The sequence below is a fragment of the Saccopteryx bilineata genome, chromosome 3 (assembly GCF_036850765.1).
Source record: "Saccopteryx bilineata isolate mSacBil1 chromosome 3, mSacBil1_pri_phased_curated, whole genome shotgun sequence".
Taxonomy (NCBI): Eukaryota; Metazoa; Chordata; class Mammalia; order Chiroptera; family Emballonuridae; genus Saccopteryx; species Saccopteryx bilineata.
In genome coordinates, this window is record NC_089492.1 from 37708752 (window position 1) to 37728491 (window position 19740).

Sequence of the window (19740 nt, forward strand, 5' to 3'; positions counted from 1 at the left end):
GACTACAACTCCCAGAGTGCTCAGCGAAATCTGCCTCAGTAACGCGTTCCTGGGACTACCCGGGACTAGTTAGACCCTCGACGAGCGAGTGGTGCTAGTGTGAGCGGTTGTTCTCTCCGAGGTGCCTGAAGAGAAAAGGATTAGCCATGACGTCCTTAATCAGGAAGGTGATCAGTACCACGAAAGCCCCGGCGGCCATTGGTCCCTACAGGTAACTAGACTGGTCCCTACAGTAACTAGGCATGTGGAGCATGGACGGACCCCTGGCGTGCGGGATCGGGGGTACGGAGCTGATTACCGGGATCAGAGCGGGGGTGTGGGCTTCGGGGTTCAGCCACCAACCTCATCGAACATGCGAAGAAGCCTAACCCGGGAAAGGGGCAATGCACCCGGAGACCCACGGGGAGTTAGAAACACTTTAGGACGGGGACCCTGCGCTCTCCGGACTTTGCCCAGACCTGGGGTGCCTCGCCAGTAACCAGCCCGACAGCAAGTTCCTCCGGTTAGAAGTGATCTGTTTTGAACTTTTTTCTTCTCTTTTTGTACCAGGTTTATCGAGCTGTATAATTCATATACACCCAAAATCCAACCCTTTAGAGTGTACAGTTCAGTGACTTTCTACTATTATTACAAAGCAGTGCAGCTTTAAAACTATTGTATTTTATATGCATTCTTGTAGACTTTTATTTTCCTAATATAATTTTTGTTAATTTTAATTCTTTACTAAAGTATACCCTGTAACCTTTTTTACACTTTTCCTTTTAAAAATAGTCTATAGTGTCTGTTCACTTTTAAAAGTACTACAGCTGGCCTGACCAGGCAGTGGTGCAGTGGATAGAGCGTCCGACTGGGATGCGGAAGATCAGGTTCGAGACCCCAAAGTCGCCAGCTTGAGCTCGGGCCCATCTGGTTTGAGCAAAGCTCACCAGCTTGGACCCAAGGTCACTGGTTTGAGCAAGGGGTTACTTGGTCTGCTGAAGGCCCGCAGTCAAGGCACATATGAGAAAGCAATCAATGAACTGTGGTGTCACATCGAAAAACTGATGATTGATGCTTCTCTTCTCTCTCCGTTCCTGTCTGTCTGTCCCTCTCTCTGACTATCCCTGTAAAAAGAAAAAAAAAAAGTACTACAGCTGGCGAACTTGAACTATGACAGACATGTATTGAGTACCTACATCTGCAAAGCACTTCAAGGGATACAGAAATGTAGAGCATGCTGTAGGGCAGCACCATGACAACCATCTGCTCTAAAGTCCCATCCCCATTTTGCAAAAAGAAAACTGAAGCTCAAAGTGAACTTGTCCAAGGTCGTCTGTTAGTGAAAATGACAGCTCTTTTGAACAGTCTAAGTTCCCTCCTCTATGCCTCACTGTCATGAAAAATAGCACTTATGTGTAGCAGAACAGTAATTGTTATAGCAGGGTTAGAAATAAAATGCAAAGGGAGTGCAGAGGTACAGGAGGTGGGGAGCGGGGATGGCAAAAGAGGAAAAGAAGAAACTGATGCTAATTAGGGGCAGAGGAAGGAAAAGATTTAGGAAGGTTCCTTGTGACAGGTAGTCCTTAAATTGGGTTTTGAAGGTTGGGTTTGCCATTTACAATGTTGTTGTAAAGTTTGATTCTTAAATTATAGTTGACCTTTAAACAACATGGATTGAGTTGTGTGGCTCCACTTATACATGGCTTTTTTTCAATACTGTAAATGTATTTTTCTTATGATTTTCCTAATAACATGTTCTTTTCTTTAGCTTAATTATAAGAATACACTATATAGGGCCCTGACTGGTTGGCTCAGTGGATAGAGCATTGGCCCTGTATGCTGACGTACCAGATTCAAACCCCGGTCAGGGCACACATGAGAAGCAACCATCTGCTTCTCTTCCTCTCCCTCTGCCCCTTCTCTCTCTCTTCCTCTCTCTTAGCCAGTGGCCCTAATGGTTCAAGTATCAGCCCAGGTTGGTCCAAGTGTTGGCCTCAGATGCTAAGGACAGCTCAGTTGATTTGCCCATTAGCCCAAGACAGGAATTGCCGGGTGGATCCTGGTCCAGGCACATGTGGGAGTCTGTCTATCTCCCTTCCTCTCACTTAAAACAAAACAAAAAGAATACAGCATATAGTACATACACAAAATATGTCAGTCATCTGTTTGTATTATCAGTAAGGCTTTCAGTCAAGAGTAGGCTATAAGTCCATGATGGTGAACCTATGACACGCGTGTCAGCACTGACACGTGTAGCCATTTTTGATGACACGCAGCCGCATGCGGCCGCGTATCAGAGAAGTATGGGGCCTCATGCTGAGAAGGATGTTTCATCTCGGCTCCTGCACGGCCAGGTGCAGTAGCCGAGGATAAAACATTTGCTGTAGTGTAGACACTCTGTGCTGGAGGTCTGTAGGCCAAATCAAGAGAACTTCAGCACAGAGTGTCTAGTTCTAGGACTTCCGATTAGGCCATTAGGGGATCTTTGACCTCACTTCCAGCCAGCAGAGCAGGGAGCAGCAGAAAGCCACGGGGTATGCATCTCTGGGGGTCCTGTGATCGCTATTACCAGCAACCACATAACCACAACAACCATCATCCAATCTACTGTTCTGGGGTGTCATGGATTTCTAATTGACCATCATTACTGAGATAAGTGAGGGGGAGGCTGGGAGAGGCGAGGGCCTGTGCTATGGGTGCCGTTTCCCGCCATTAGAAATAGCGGCAGCCATCTTAATTTACATAAGATGCAACTTGCAGAATTTCAAGACAGCATCTGGGCTCAGGTGTTTGTCAACTTGAGGTCAAAGCTTGAGAATCTGGAAAGGTGCCGCTTGGAAAATCAAGAGGAGTGCCACTACAAACAGGAAATTTGGAGTGCCTGGAACCAATTACCAGACACTTTTAGCACCCTGAAAAATACAGCAATAGCTTTACTCACAATTTTTCCTTCTACATACTTTTGTGAAACCTTATTCTCAGCATTAAATAACATCAAAACCCCAACAAAAGAAAGAGATTGACAGATGAAGTTAGTAGCACTTGCTTGGGCTTGAAGTGTACAAAATATCAACCTTCAATTGAAGATTTAGCCAATGAAATTTAGCAACAAAAAAGTAACTAATAGGCAGGTTAGTTAAAGAATTCCCCCTCCCCCTCACTTATCTTAGTTCACGGCACCCCACACAAGTTAAATAATATCAAGACCAACAAAAGAAACCAACTGACAGATGAACAAAGAAGTCACTAAGCAGGTAAGTTAAATAATTAATTTTTGGTTTATTAAATACAGTTATATATTAAAATTATACATTTTTGTTATTTAAACTATAAATATCGCAAAATTATGGGTTTTTTTCTTGAAGTGACACACCACCCGAGTTATGCTCGGTTCTTTGGGAAATTTTGACACACCAAGCTCAAAAGATTGCCCATCACTGCTATAAGTAGTTCAATTTGGGGGAAATAAAAAGTTATACATGGATTTTCTGCTATTGTGGGGGTGGATGCCCCTATTCTCCTCTTTGTTCAAGGATCAACTATACTTGGTTAAGGACTTCAACAGGAAATCAAGGGGTAAAAGGCATTCAAGATAGAGGGAATGACTTGAGGCATAGAGGTAGAAGAATATATGGCATAAAGATTTCTGGAGAAAGTTTTAGTAACACAAATACCACTTTGACTCTTTTTTTTATTTTTCTTTGCCAAATCCATGTACTACCTATACCAGCGGTTCTCAACCTGTGGGTCACGACCCCGCGGGGATCGAACGACCAAAACACAGGGGTTGCCTAAAGCCATCCATTCGACCCCCACCGGGGTCGCAATCCACAGGTTGAGAACCGCTGACCTATACTATCATTTACTTAACACTTTTCTTTGAAATGGCTCACTTTATATAACAAATTTAAAAAGGAAACTTGACAGTAGTACTCTAAACAGAAAACTACCCAATAGAAGTTAACAATAAAAAAATAACCTCAAGTAAATAAACATTGTTATTAAATTCTAGCTAGATCCTGTAGTTGGTTCAGGACTCAAGGCCTCTATCTTTGCTAAAAGTGATGTTTATTTAAGTTGTTTTCTAAAAATGACATTTTTCTCCATGTAATCAAAGGATTGATTACATTTCTTGGTGCTTACTCAGCACTAGGCACTCTTCTAAGTGCTCTATGGACTTTGGATTTGAATTTTTGTTTTGCCTCATAGTAAAAATTAGCTTTTAGCAAAGTCTGGATGTGATGGTTTCCAATGAAAAACTGGAGTGTAAACTTTATTGTGTATGCAGTGAGGGGCCATCAGATGTTTTTGAGAAGGAAGTGACATGATCAGATCGCTCTATTTTTTTTACTTGTCTGAAGGTAACTGGGAGCAATGGCTAAGTTAGTCACGCTACTAATTTACCTCCACAGGTTTGTTTAGTACATCAGAAATATCTTTTTCTCTTGACATAGATCCGATCTCTTTTAAGAAGGAAATTCTGATAGTAATTTGAGAAGATGTTAAGACGAGTTAAGGGGCACTTGAATCTATGTAAACGCAATAAATTAAAATTTTTTAAAAAGACTAGTTAAGGGGGTATTACAATAAAAGTAAAAATCAGTAATCTTCTTTCTTCTTCTGACTGATCCTTCTCCCTCAATCACACAGTGGTTTTACTTCAGAACAAAAGTGACTGTTAACAAAAACGAAGTGATTGTAGAGCCGGCAGCATACACCTTCCACAAAGATGCACTTTGTTCAAGAAAGAAAGTATAAGGGTAATATATCTGGTTGACTTGGAGGTGGGGGGTCAACTATCATTCTAAGCTGCAAACAAAAGTGACTCGTTAAATGATATGCCAGTGTGATGGGGGAGCGCTATCAGTCAGATTCATTGTGTAGACTTTTCAGGACATTGTGCCTCTTGTGCTTTTGTGTATCCAAAGATGATACAAGGCCATTAGAAAAGGTACTAATTTTCAATATTTTATGAAGAAAAAAACATATTTCAACTAACTAGTTATATCCTGATAAGGTGAATTAAACATGTTTTACAACCATTTGGAGACAAGAGTTTTTGTGCTTGGAGTTTATAGTTAGTGCAGTTTTTGAAAATTCTGGGTCTTCTCCAAGAGGAATTCAAATGTGTTGAACTTTCAGTCCCTGGCGTTGGGATGAGTGCAGTATTGTCACTAATTAGCTAATTGGTGCAGAACATTTCAGGGTTACTCCAGGACAGAACCTTGGGAGATTTCTACATCACATGGCTATTGCATTGCTTTCCATTTTGCTAGCACCCCATCCATATAGTCATGAAATATTGAAGTGATAGTCCACGTGACATAGAGTATGCTATAAGAACTATTACTAGGATGCTTTTGAACAGTGTTATTACCCTTTATCTTGAGCTTAATGAATTCTGTATAGATAGTAGGATTCTTACACTCAAGAAGGGTGAACTACCTAATTATTTTTGTGAAAAATCTATACTCAGATGTCCAGGGCTTACATCTAATTTTCTGAGAATAAATGAGTTCCATTTTAATGGTAAAAATTTTTTTGATCAATGCATATGGGCTTGAATTATATTTCAGGTATGGGGAGAGAGTTAAAGGTACTTTTCAAATGGTTGTCTAATTCTACAGGACACTTAATAGAAACAATGTTAGCTGATGGTACTGTTCAACCTGAAAAACTGACACATTCACAAACTCATTAGTTGGGTGAAAGCCAGATAGTGGAGAAGAATTTCTAGACTTTCTAAATCCTGTTACCAAGTATAAATTTACCCTCTTCATTTCTCCAAAACCCACATTAAAAGCCAGTAGATCCTCCAAAAAAAAAGATACTTTATTGACAGCCAAAGTTGTTTAAACTATTAAGTGGTTAGAGAGTAAAACATCAGTAAGAAGTTAAGTTTGCGCTATGTGTAAGGAATTACCTAAGCCCTGAGCAGCAAGAGACATAGGAAGACATTGGCCCTGCCTTCAAGGAGTTTATATTCTGGCATACGCTGGAGAAGAGTCAGGAAAACAACACCACTAGCTCTCATACGAGGCAGGACCTTCTGTCTGGTATAAGAAAGGCTCCACCAGAGAACCTCTGGGGCTCAGAAGAAAGACTTAGTTACTCAGGGAAATGTGTGTGTGTGAGAAAGAGGGAGAGAGAGAGAGATGGTTTTCAATGTAGTTTTGTTTACAATGAGAAAATATTGGAATCATTATCTAGTTAAAGTACATCTATACAACAAAAGATTGTGCTGTTGTCAAAAGAATGAGGAAGCAATTTACTTATATTTATGGAAAAATCATAATATGCTGTGGGGTGGAAAAAAGCATACCATATGTTGTATGAATGGGGAGAGAAGTTTTATATTTGTTTTTCCTCATGCATGAAGAAACTTTGGGAGAATATATAAAGAAGAGCAATGGTTACGTATGGGGCTGGGAACTGAGCAGACAGGATAAGGGTAGAAGAGAGATTTTAAACTGATTTTTTTGGTATATTTTTCAGATTTTCGAACCATGTAAATGTTCTTTTCAAAAAATCATTAATAAATAATTAGAAAGTTTATATTTTAAATTATAAAGAAAAATGTTTTAGAACATTTCTATCATCCACCCCAAAATTTTCCCTTGTGCCCATAGCCCTAGCCAGCCACTAGTCTACTTTCTGCTGCTGTTCTTTTGTCTTTTCTAGAATTTCATGTAAATAGAATAAAATAACATGTAGTCTTTTGCTGAATCTATTTGTGGGTGTTTTTAGTTCTTTTCTTTTTGCTGCCATGAATAATACTGTTCTTAACATTCACATGAAGTCTTTAGTTTTGTTTTGTTTGTTTGTTTCATTTCTTTAGGATAATAGCCTAGGAAAGAAATTGCTGGGTTTTATGTTATATATCTGTTTAATTTTTCAAGAAACTGCCAAACTATTTTCCAGAGTGTCCACTGTTGTGCATTCCCACCAACAGTGTATGAAGGGTTCCAGTTGCTGTGCATCCTCACTAATACTTGTCAGGGATGTCCTACTACATGAAGTGGTATCCTGCTGTGATTGTGGTTTACATTTCTGCAACGGCTAATCATGTTGAGTGTCTTTCATGAGCAGTGCTCCTTAGCTCTTCATATATCTTCTTTGTGAAATACCAGTTCAAATCATTTGCCCACTTTTTTTCATACTTCATCCATTTATTAAAAGTATTCATCATTGGACCAACCATGAGTTCAAACATTTTATCAAACTTTACCTTAAAAATAATGACAAATTAAAAAAATAATGACAAAGAAGAATATCTAATGAATAATGTGGGAACAGTTTGCATTGTATGATCCCAAGTAGTGTAAGTGCTGAGAATTGAGAAACTACACTTTGAGAACACCACTACATTAGATCATGGCAAAGGATCTATAGAAAGATTAGTTAGCCCTGGCCAGTTAGCTCAGTGGCAGAGCATTGGCCTGGCATGCAGGAGTCCCAGGTTTGATTCCTGGACAGGGCACACAGGAGAAGCGTCCATCTGCTTCTCCACCCCTCCCCCTCTCCTTCCTCTCTGTCTCTCTCTTCCCCTCCCGCAGCCAAGGCTCCATTGGAGCAAAGTTGGCCCGGGCGCTGGGGATGGCCCCATGGCCTCTGCCTCAGGCGCTAGAGTGCCTCTGGTTGCAACAGAGCAACGCCCCAGATGGGCAGAGCATCGCCCCCTGGTGGGTGTGCCAGGTGGATCCCTGTCGGGCGCATGTGGGAGTCTGTCTGACTGCCTCCCTGTTTCCAATTTCAGAAAAATACAAAAAAAAAAAGAAAAAGGACTAGAAAACTTTTGCTAACCTGGCAAAGCAGTAAGGCAGTTTGCATATGCCCTGAGCCTGTGTTGTACAGTATGCAGAATACATCAAGGGCAAGGAGAAAACCTTAAAATCAAACAGAGAAAACAGATTATCTAGAAAGGCAAGACATCACTGACAGCGGACATCACATCAACAATAAATCTTCAAAGTGCTGTAAAAACTAATTGATTCTATATCCAGCTAAATTATATTTCAAAAGTGAGGGCAAAGTGGACATTTTTTGGTCAAAGTAAAAAAAAATTGTTGTTAAACACGTCCCTGCTAGAAAAAAACACTAAAAATATACCTCAATAAGGAGTATGTGCAAAAAAGAATCATGTAAGTAAACCTAAATAAGCCCTGTGAAGAAACTAACAATATACAAAGTTGGGCTTTGGGGAAGAGGCTAAGTGAAAACACAGTAGAACTAAAATAATAGAAATAACTAAAGGAGAGAGCTGAGTTAAAGAGTTCTAAAGTCCTTCCTGTACTACTCAGGAAGCTGGATAAACCTGAGAATTTAAGTCAAGTATGTATGTAAAAACGCAAGAGAAATTACTAAATTAGAAAGACTACAAGTTATTTCCAAACCAGAAGTTTAGGATGTGAGGAAAACTCAGTCAATACTTCAGAAGTCAAAAAAGAAGGAGGAGGAAAAAAAATGAAAACATGAGACATAGAAAAGAGAATAAGATAACAAATAACTCTAAATATATGAATAAACACATTAATATAAACAGATTAAACTCTCCCAGTTTAAAAAGGAAACTCAGAAGGAATATTAAATTTAAAAGAAAGTTAAAATTAATTACACTAAAATCAACTAGAAGGGTGCTGCTGTTTCTCTTGAATAAAGAGCTAGAGCAGTAAGCAGAATGCTTTCTAACACACCGTTGGCTTTCACAACCCAGCGGACTGCTTCAAGTGTCTGCACACCCTGGTTCATGAAATTATGGAAGCAGCAAACAGAATGAGAATTCCCCAGTGCATTGAGACTTGTCCTTTGGAGAAATAGAAAATAACTTTATATTCTACTCCCATTTCTCAAGAGAAGCTCTTAACAAGGCAGTGATTCTAGGGATAAAGTGACTTAAGACATTAGACAAGACTTCTTTCACTATCTTTGGCAGTTTTTTGTTTGTTTGTTTGTTTGTTTTCATTTTTCTGAAGCTGGAAACAGGGAGAGATAGTCAGACAGACTCCCGCATGCGCCCGACCGGGATCCACCCGGCAGGCCCACCATGGGGCGACGCTCTGCCCATCCTGGGTGTCGCCATATTGCGACCAGAGCCACTCTAGCGCCTGAGGCAGAGGCCACAGAGCCATCCCCAGCGCCCGGGCCATCTTTGCTCCAATGGAGCCTTGGCTGCGCGAGGGGAAGAGAGAGACAGAGAGGAAGGCGCGGCGGAGGGGTGGAGAAGCAAATGGGCGCTTCTCCTGTGTGCCCTGGTCGGGAATCGAACCCGGGTCCTCCTCACGCTAGGCCGACGCTCTACCGCTGAGCCAACCGGCCAGGGCTCTTTGGCAGTTTTTGATGTAAAAGCGATGATCCAGAGCGACCTATGGAGCTCCTTCCTTCACCAAAGCAGCAAAACCAGATGTGTTAGCAGGTACTCCAAACAGTTTTAGTGGCATGCCACTTCGTTTTATCCCTCAGTGATCCTTCCAGTTTCCAAAGTGGGTTCAGAAAAACAAGAATTCTTGACGGTATCAGCATGCTCTCAAAGGACAAAAATGAGAAACTAGCTTCGCTAAGAAACATCAGAATTTCTTTCGGTTACATGCTGAAAGAAAATATTATAACAGGGGTCCCCAAACTACGGCCCGTGGGCCACATGCGGCCCCCTGAGGCCATTTATCCAGCCCCTGCTGCACTACCAGAAGGTGCACCTCTTTCATTGGTGGTCAGTGAGAGGAGCATAGTTCCCATTGAAATACTGGTCAGTTTGTTGATTTAAATTTACTTGTTCTTTATTTTAAATATTGTATTTGTTCCCGTTTTGTTTTTTTACTTTAAAATAAGATATGTGCAGTGTGCATAGGGATTTGTTCATAGGTTTTTTTTTTATAGTCTGGCCCTCCAACGGTCTGAGGGACAGTGAACTGGCCCCCTGTGTAAAAAGTTTGGGGAACCCTGTGTTATAATTTTCAATTCCTTTAAAACCTTGCGTTGAGAGACTACAAGGAAAAAATAATCCTGGAAAAAGTGTCATCTGAAAGAGGCCTTTATTATTCGGCTCCGGGTCACAAACCATGCAGAGTTTCAGAGAGCTTCACCAAGGCCTCTCCAGTCAGATCATTAATTTTGCTTACAAGCTTTTGTGTTTGTGCAAATCCAAATTCAGGGAAGATTCCAGCCTTTTCAAATGAAGCCACTTTCTTATTAAAACAGTTCACACTGCCCAGTATGTTTCTGCTGGGCAGGCAGAGAGGCTTCTTCTGCTTTGTTGGCTTCTGGCTTCTATTAGCAACAACTTTGCCAGACAAGAGAAACATGACTTTGTGTTCCTGCATACTCAGTCTTCAGAGTAAGATCAGAGGACATACAAGTTTTGTCCTACTTTCTTCTTTTTTACTATATATATATATTTTTTTTTTGCATTTTTTTTTTCTGAAGCTGGAAACAGGGAGAGACAGTCAGACAGACTCCCGCATGCGCCCAACCGGGATCCACCCGGCACGCCCACCAGGGGCGATGCTCTGCCCATCCTGGGCGTCGCCATGTTGTGACCAGAGCCACTCTAGCGCCTGAGGCAGAGGCCACAGAGCCATCCCCAGCGCCCGGGCCATCTTTGCTCCAATGGAGCCTTGGCTGCGGGAGGGGAAGAGAGAGACAGAGAGGAAGGCGCGGCGGAGGGGTGGAGAAGCAAATGGGCGCTTCTCCTGTGTGCCCTGGCCGGGAATCAAACCCGGGTCCTCTGCACGCTAGGCCGACGCTCTACCGCTGAGCCAACCGGCCAGGGCCTTACTATATTTTTTTTTTAATTCATTTTATAGAGGAGAGGGAAAGACAGAGAGAGAGAGAGAGAGAGAGAGAGAGGAGAGACAGAGAGAGAGAAGGGGGGAGGAGCTGGAAGCATCAACTCCCATATGTGCCTTGACCAGGCAATATTTTTTAAATAGTTTTCCATTTCAACCAGACTTTACATAAATACAGGTGGCATGGTAAATTTTCCTTGATTTTTATCAGTAGGAAATTGATATATCTCCACACTGAACAACAATGAAAACTGCAGAATGAAACTGGATACACTTCATTTGCCCATTTTTCATTGGATTATTTGTTTTCATATTATTGAGTTATAAGAGTTCTGGATACAAGTTCTTTGTTAGATATATGTTTTGCAAATATTTTCTCCCAATCAGTGACTTGTGATTTCATTTTCCTGAAGATGTTTTGTTTTGTTTTGTTTTTCTAAGTGAGAGGAGAGGAGATAGGAGACAGACTCCCTCGTGCCCCAACTGGGATCCACCCAGCAACCCCAAGACAGGGCCAATGCTGGAATCAACCAAGCTATCCTCAGCACCCAGGGCTGACACTCACACCAACCAAGCTACTGGCTGCAAGAGGGAAAGAGAGAGAGAAGGGGGAGAGGGAGGGAAAGAGAAGCAGATGGTTGCTCTCATGTGTGCCCTCACAGGGAATGGAATCTGGAACATCCACACGCCAGTGTGGTGCTCTATCCACTGAGCCAACTGGCCAGGGCTAAAGATGTTTGTCAGCAAGCAAAAATTTTTCATTTTAATGAAGTCAGTTATGAATTATTTTTTATTTTATTTTTTTTATAAATAAATTTTTGTTTTAATGGGGTGACATCAATAAATCAGGGTACATATATTCAAAGAAAACATGTCCAGGTTATCTTGTCATTCAATTCTGTTGCATACCCATCACCCAAAGTCAGATTGTCCTCCGTCACCTTCTATCTAGTTTTCTTTTGCCCCTCCCCCACCCCTCCCCCTCTCCTTCCTTCCCTCCCCTGGCCCCCTGTAACCACCACACTCTTGTCCATGTCTCTTAGTCTCATTTTTATGTCCCACCAATGTATGGAATCCTGCAGTTCTTGTTTTTTTCTGATTTACTTATTTCACTCCGTATAATGTTATCAAGATCCCACCCTTTTGTTGTAAGTGATCGATGTCATCATTTCTTATGGCCGAATAGTATACCATGGTGTATATGTGCCACATCTTCTTTATCCGGTCTTCTATTTTTTTTTTTTTTACAGTGATTAAAGCCTTTAAGCAAACTCTTGGCCAGTACAGCAAGAATCCATAAAAGAGTAGTGTCCTTAACATGTTCACCAAGTCCAAGTTGGCCCCAACACCATGCCGAATCCCTGAAAAATGCAACCCAACCCCAGTTCAGTCTGTTAGGAGCTGTCACAAGGAGCAGGAGTCCAGGAAAAGTCCACATCCAGGAAAAGTCCGCATGGCACTGGAATTGTCACAATTCTATACTTTGCAGCTCACGTCCAAGTCCCAATGACTGCTGCTTCTAGCTGGTAATGATTCAGGTAGACTGAAAAAGCCATCTGCAGCATGTGTGGAGATGGAGCTTCTGTTCTCCTCTGCTTGGAGAGATGAGACCAGGTTGCTTTTTCTAGAGCTCTGTGCCTGTGGCTTGGTAAAGAGAACCTTGGGATACACTAAGCTGGGTGGCAAAGGTAGATTCATAATAGAAGTTGGCAAAAGGGGGAAAGAGAGCTCTAAATTAGGAGTAGGTCCCAGCCTGAAATATGAGTGGGGCATTGAGGTAGGAAGAATAAAGGAAGCACTATATATTTAACAAAACAGCAGAAAATAGGACTATCAACACCCACAACAGAGATCTTCGAGGGAAGAATAAAAAATCTGACTATTCAGGCAAGACGTAGTTAAGTGGCCCTTGTGCAAATGAGATCAGTTTACCTGCTTTACCACAAATAAATACCCTAGGCTCATCCACAGTGTTGTAGATGGGGCCGACGGCCCTGGGCACCTTCAGCCTTCCGTGGCAAACCCCAGCATTCTGGGCAAGGTTAGGTCATAGGTGGCTGGAGCAGGGCTGGAAGAGACTGAACCCTCCCTTGGAGGAGCGAGGGAGAAGCCTACCTTCCAGTGTCCCATGAATTATTTTTTAAAATTTTCCATTGATTTGAAAGAAAGAGAGGGAGAGAAAAGCGTCAACCTGTTTCACTTAGTTTCATTTAGTTGTGTATTCATTATTCACTGATTGCTTCCTGTATGTGCCCTAACCAGGGTCAAACCCACGACCTCTTGCGCACTGAGTTGGCACTTTATCCACTCAGCCACCTGGCCAGGGATCAGATTACTTTTATTTTACATTTTGTGCTTGTTGTGTCCTAGCAAGGGAATCTTATCGCACTGCATTTTACATTTATCTTTATCTGTACATTGATTTCTGTTCGTTGCAGTCAAGCTGTGTTAGTCGACAGGACCATCTACATTTCAGGGCAGCTCGGCCTGAGCCCCTCCAGTGGACAGCTTGTGCCAGGAGGGGTGGCAGAGGAAGCCAAACAAGTAAGTCCTTTTTTACATTTGAGGTTTTCTTTACTATTTTTTAATATTGAGGAGTCTTCAAAATCCACTTGGCTGAGTTATTTTGGAGAGATTACCAGATAAATGCTTTTTAAGTTACTTACTGATTGATTTAAGACAATTTTATGTCAGTAGAAAGTTGGACACTTAATGAATCATTTAACAACCAAAAAAGAAACTGTTACTTCCAAGGTGACTTTAAACCTGAATTAGTGGATTAACTAAATTTATTATAGTAATCATCTCACGATATATACTTACATCAAATTGTCATGTTATATACTAAAACTAATGTGGTATTATATGTCAATTTTAGCTCAATAAAACTAGGGGTGGGCGGAACCTGAATTATTGAAATTGGATGATATCTTGCCACTGCCACGAGGATTAGGAAATATTTTCATCAGGGCCACTGACCTGCCAAACAACCCCACCACCCCAGAAGTAAAAGTCAACATTTGTTAGTAAGGGAAATACCAAAGATTACACGCGGTATGTTTTTCTAAATAAAACTGGGAACTACAATTTCATCCAATAAGTGTGATTAAATTATACTTTAATGCATTCACAGAGTCATTTGTAATACTCAAGGACAGAAAGCCTAAATGTCCAGCCATAAGGAGTTAGTTAAATAATTCTTAAAGTGAATTGCTTCTTGGCTTTCCTCCAAGAGAATGAATCTGCCTGAAAAGTGATGAAGCATTGTCTTCTTCTGTGAGTAAAAAGATTGGGCTGAGTCTCTTCCTCGCTGCTAGAATGGTGAAGGTCTCAGTGCCCAGTAAGCTAAAACAAATAATTTCTGCGGTTCCTAAATCTACAATACTTTGATACCATAAGTATGAGCTAGCAAGCATTAAAACATGTTTTCTGTTAAAGTAATATTTTATTTTAAAGAGTTGTTTTTCCTTTTTCTCAAAAAAAGGGATGTATTAGTAAATTATATGTATGTTTGGCACTGTTGTCTATAGAAAAACATCAGTTTTCCACCCTGTCCTTAAGTTATTATTATTTTTTATTAAATTTAATGTAGTGACATTGATAAATCAGGGTACATATGTTGAGAGAAAATATCTCTAGATTATTTTGACATTTGATTGTGCTGTATACCCCTCCCCCAAAGTTAAATTGTCTTCTGTCACCTTCTATCTGGTTTTCTTTGTGCCCCTCCCCTCCCCTAACCCCTCTCTCCTTCTTCACCCCCTCTCCCCTCCCCAACCCCCTGCCCCTGTTGCCATCACATTCTTGTTCATGTCTCTGAGTCTCATTTTTATGTCCCTTCTATGTATGGATTCATCTTAGTTTTTTTTCTGATTTACTTATTTCACTCCGTATAATGTTGTCAAGGTCCATCCATGTTATTGTAAATGATCCGATGTCATCATTTCTTATGGCTGAGTAGTATTCCATAGTATATATGTACCAAAGCTTTTTAATCCACTCGTCCTCTGACGGACACTTGGGCTGTTTCCAGATCTTCGCTATTGTGAACAATAAGTTATTATTTAAAATTTTTTTGTTTTCTTTATTGATTTTAGAGAGGGGGAAGGAAGAGAGAGGAGAGAAATAATCAATTGGTTGTCCTACTTATTTATGTAAATAAGTTGATTCCTATACATGCTGCAGCCTTGTATAACCATTGGGACAATGCCCTAACCAACTGAGCTGCCTGGCCAGGGCTTAACTTCCTGTTTTTTCAATTCATTCTTCCTCTCCACTTTACTAAGCACATTATATTGTTGGTGTTTTTTTGCTCTTTAGAAAATAATTAATCTAGGTAATACATAGATACGGCAAAAAATTCAAAAGCTATAAGAAGCATATACAGTGAAAAGATGTGTCTCGCCCTATTCCCCCTTCCCGGTTTCCTTCATCGCTCACTCGTCTGTACCCTTCCAGAGACAGTCAGTGCTGTACCGGCAGGAACCTGTATATCCTCATATACACACACGGATGGGAACTTACTGTCCATGCTACTCTTCATCTTGGTTTTATTTCATTATGTAACAATTTATGTTGGAGACCTTTTCATATTAATTTAGTTGTATGGATCTAAAACGGTTTATTTTAGATTTATTTAGAGGTGCCTTAGAAAGAGTAGAGTTTCCTAAAAAGAGAAAAATTTTTCTGCATCATCAACTATTTAAGGAGGTATGAGCAAAAAAATGATTAATTGAATTGAATTAAAACTGTGATACAACAGCAGTGCTTTACGGCTTCCTTGCCTTGGTTCGCAGGCGCTTACAAACATAGGTGAAATTCTGAAAGCCGCAGGCTGTGACTTCACTAACGGTGAGCAACTTAATATTCAATTTCTGCTTGATATTTGTTTGTTCTTTTTTGAAGAACACATGGCATCCAGTATTATGTCATTCTATATCTTGGTTGCTTCTCACAATTGTTCTAATTTCTGCCCTGTTTTTATCAAGACAAGTCATAGAACCATATACTGGTTTTTAAGTAATGTTTTAGATCATACCAAATTGCTAAACCTAATGACAATATATGTATTTTCTAGTGGTAAAAACAACTGTTTTGCTGGCTGACATAAATGACTTCGGTACTGTCAATGAAATTTACAAACAGTGTAAGTAATTTTGCCCTACTACTATTTTCCTTTTTAAAAAATTGATTTTAGGCCCTGGCTGTTTGGCTCAGTGGTAGAGCATTGGCCTGGCATGCAGGAGTCCCGGGTTTGATTCCCAGCCAGGGCACACAGGAGAAGCACCCATCTGCTTCTCCACCCCTCCCCCTCTCGTTCCTCTCTGTCTCTCTCTTCCTCTCCCGCAGCCAAGGCTCCATTGGAGCAAAGTTGGCCCGGGCACTAAGGATGGCTCCATGGCCTCTGCCTTAGGTGCTAGAATGGCTTTGGTTGCAACAGAGTAACACCCCAGATGGGCAGAGCATCGACACCTGGTGGGCGTGCCAGGTGGATCCTGGTCAGGTGCATGCGGGAGTCTGTCTGACTGCCTCCTCGTTTCTAACTTCAGAAAAATACAAAAAAAAAAAAAAGAAAAAAAAATTGATTTTAGAGAGAAAGGAAGGAGAGAGAAAGAGAAACATGGATTTGTTGTTCCACTTTTTTATGTATTCACGGGTTGATTCATTTTGTGTCCTGCCTCTGGGGGTCAAACCCGCAACCTTGGCACACCAGGACAGTGCTCCTGTTTTCTTAATGAGTGTGCATAATGAAGCAAGATTGAGAGGTGCTGGTAGAGACGTGGTAAACATCTTGTCCTAAAAGATGGATAGTCTGATTGAACACATATAGTGTGTCTCCACAAAAAAGATCCAAGACATTTATATTATTATATATCCTAGAATAATATACTACAACCCTACAAATCCACTTTCCTAAAGCTTAATTTTGTTACATCCTTCTCAAGCTTTTTAAGCCCTCCTAATAATTTTTTTAAACACAGTTTGTATTTATTTTTGCTATGATATTCTAGCCACCATCTTTCTTTTGGTTCTCAGTATCATTAGCTGGTTAATTACTTGACATTTCTATGCCTTCGTTTCCTCATATGTAAAATAGGGATAAAACCTTTTTTAATTTTTATTTTTTGTTTGGAGATAAAACCTTAAATGGTTGTTGGAATGCTTAAGTGAGTTACTACAACATGTAAACACTTACAGCTGATGCTGGTATGGTGTAAGCACTCAGTAAATGTTATCTATACTTGCTAACGCTGTCGTCTTAGTGTGGAAAATGGGTGTCCCTGCCAACTGGGGAGATGAGACAAAGGTGTAACATGGAAAAAGCATCATTACTTACTCCACCCTGAAGTAAACCAAAGTTAGCAGTGAGATTACCTGCCAGAATTTCTGGAGATGGGCAGCTGCACCCTATTTAGATAATTATTTTACAAGTGGAGCTTTAAAAACAAAGTCCTCTTCATATCAAACAAGATAAGAGTGTGTATTTTGTTTTTTTCCCCAGAAACCTAAGACATTTTAGAAAGTATTAAAGATATCATAGGAGTCTTTTGGCAAAATATTTTATCAAACAAATATGAAAGTGAGGTTTTTCTTTTTCTTTCTTTCTTTTTTTTTTTTTTTTTTTTAGTGAGAGAGAGGGACAGATAGGGACAGACAGACAGGAAGGGAGAGAGATGAGAAGCATCAACTCATAGTTGCAGCACTCTAGTTGCTCATTGATTGCTTTCTCATATGTGCCTTGACCAGGCGCTCCAGCTGAGCCAGTGACCCCTTGCTCAAGCCAGTGACCTTTGGGCTCAAGCCAGCGACCATGGAGTCATGTCTATATGATCCCATGCTCAAGCCGGCAATCCCGCGCTCAAGCCAGCAACCTTGGGGTTTTGAATTTGGGTCCTTAGTGTTCCAGGTTAATGTTCTATCCACTATGCCACCACCTGATCAGGCTAACTTCTTTTTCTCAATGTTACTTATATCTAAGAACTAAGAAATCTATGAAGTACTTTCCAGAGTCTTGATTTTGTAGAATTGACTATACAGCATTTGAAAACTAAAGTGAAATTCTTTTAAATTTAGATTTCAAGAGTAATTTTCCTGCGAGAGCTGCTTACCAGGTTGCTGCTTTGCCCAGAGTAAGTACACTTTAAGATAGCTAATGTACACAACTTTAAATTTCTACACTGTTTTCTGAATATAACAAACTAAGCATTGTAGCAGGAAATTTCTAAAAAGAAAAGAAATAGTCTCTGCTTTTCAGGGACATAAAGTCTGAAAGGAAACATCCAATATTACATGCATGGGGGGAAAATTAAGAAACAAGAGATTTTAAAAATTAGTCTTCAAAATTCAGAAAATTAAAAATTAAGGCCATACATGAACACTACAGAATTAGAGTACAGTACTTAAATTGTTAGAAAAAGTAAAATATCAGCAGTAGTGTTTTAATGTGTCTTAGAAACTGTATAAATTGAACCAGATTTGTGAGTGGTTACTCTAATTACTTCAATTGGTTGTTACTCGAAATGATTAATATCATCACACTTATTCAGGTATTGGGGATAGCAGTGCAAGCTCTGTACTTGGAATCACAAAGTGTGGATTTGAAACTCTACCATTTAGCTTTGTGTCCTGATACAGGTTAAATAACCTTTCTAAGCTTCAGTGTATCAGCCTCTGAACTGAGAAAAGAATATCTGCCTGTCAGAGCTGCTGTGAGAATCCCATGAGCTAATGTATATGAACATGATTAGCATGTAACCTGGCCTATCATAGGTTCTCAGTGATGTTTCCCATTCCTTTCTTTCTTTGAAAAGTTTAATGTAAAAAGTGCTGTATTGCCTGACCAGGCAGTGGCACAGTGGATAGAGCATCAGATGGGAATGCAGAGAACCCAGGTTCAAAACCCCAAGGTTGCCAGCTTGAACCCAAGGTGGCTGGTTTGGGCATGGGGTCACTCTCTCTGCTGTAAGCCCCCTGGTCAAGGCACATATGAGAAAGCACTCAATGAACAACTAAGGTGCTGCAATAAGAATTAATGCTTCTCATCTCTCTCCCTTCCTGTCTGTCCCTATCTGTTCCTCTCTCTGTCTCTCTCTGTCCCCCCCCCAAAAAAAAGTGCTATATTGCTATATGTTTTTAGTAGGTATTATGGAGCTCTCTTAATTTATAAAAACTGACCTAAACATTGCTTCATTTTTCCCTTACAGGGAGGCCGTGTTGAGATTGAAGCAGTAGCTGTCCAGGGCCCTCTCACAACAGCATCAGTCTAAGTGGGCCTGCTGTTACTTAGTCTGGAATGTTAATAATGTTTTTAAATTAACGTCTTAATTTTTATAATCAGTGTCAGAAAGTATAAGACTGGCTAAAGTGAAGTATTATGGAAATACCATATAATAAGGGGAATTGAACATGAATTGAAAATGAGATGAATCCAGTTACTAAAAGTATACCTAGTCAATTAAATCATTTTACTTTATTATCAAATATTTAATTTTCATGTCAGATATATGATTCTGCTTTTACTTGAGTAAAATTAAAGAATTAAGTTAGAATGGTAGAGGTAAAGAAGAAGAAGGTGGACCAAAATTTTGTATAAATAATACTTTTCTAATGGGAATAAAATAGACATGCAGATTTTTCTAGGTTTGATTCTGTTCATTTATTTTTTAAGCTTAATTTCTATATTAGAGCACTTTATGTAATTAAAGATGGGGAGGACCAATAAGTTAAAATGCTATTTTTTAATAGCATTTCTGACTTCCTATGTTTTTACACTGTTGTAATCAATTTGTAACCATTTTGTGTTTGTTCTTTGAAGTCTTTGAACATTTTTAGACAACTACTACATAAATACCTCCATTTTGTAGAATAAATTTCAACACAAAATTATATAGATTAAGAAGTAAAAGTCTCCTCAGTCACTCTCCATTCCACTAACCTCCCCAAAGAGAACCACTGCTGAGAGTATTGAGTATAACCAGCA

General features: G+C 40.2%; 1 protein-coding gene across 1 annotated transcript; it reads left to right on the forward strand.

Annotated features, from left to right (window-relative positions):
- Positions 1-11: 11 nt before the first annotated feature.
- On the forward strand, positions 12-19395 carry RIDA (reactive intermediate imine deaminase A homolog). Its single transcript, XM_066265995.1, has 6 exons — positions 12-211; positions 13199-13304; positions 15557-15611; positions 15838-15906; positions 17835-17890; positions 18965-19395. The coding sequence occupies exons 1-6, from the start codon at positions 147-149 to the stop codon at positions 19025-19027; spliced, it is 414 nt and encodes a 137-aa protein (XP_066122092.1). The 5' UTR covers positions 12-146; the 3' UTR covers positions 19028-19395.
- The last annotated feature ends 345 nt before the right edge of the window (positions 19396-19740 follow it).

Excerpts from the sequence above, each read along its gene's own strand:
- RIDA (XM_066265995.1), top strand. The coding sequence starts at position 147 with ATGACGTCCTTAATCAGGAAGGTGATCAGTACCACGAAAGCCCCGGCG. Across the intron at positions 212-13,198 it reads GCGGCCATTGGTCCCTACAG|TCAAGCTGTGTTAGTCGACA; the intron begins GTAACTAGACTG and ends TGTTCGTTGCAG. Across the intron at positions 17,891-18,964 it reads AGGTTGCTGCTTTGCCCAGA|GGAGGCCGTGTTGAGATTGA; the intron begins GTAAGTACACTT and ends TTTCCCTTACAG.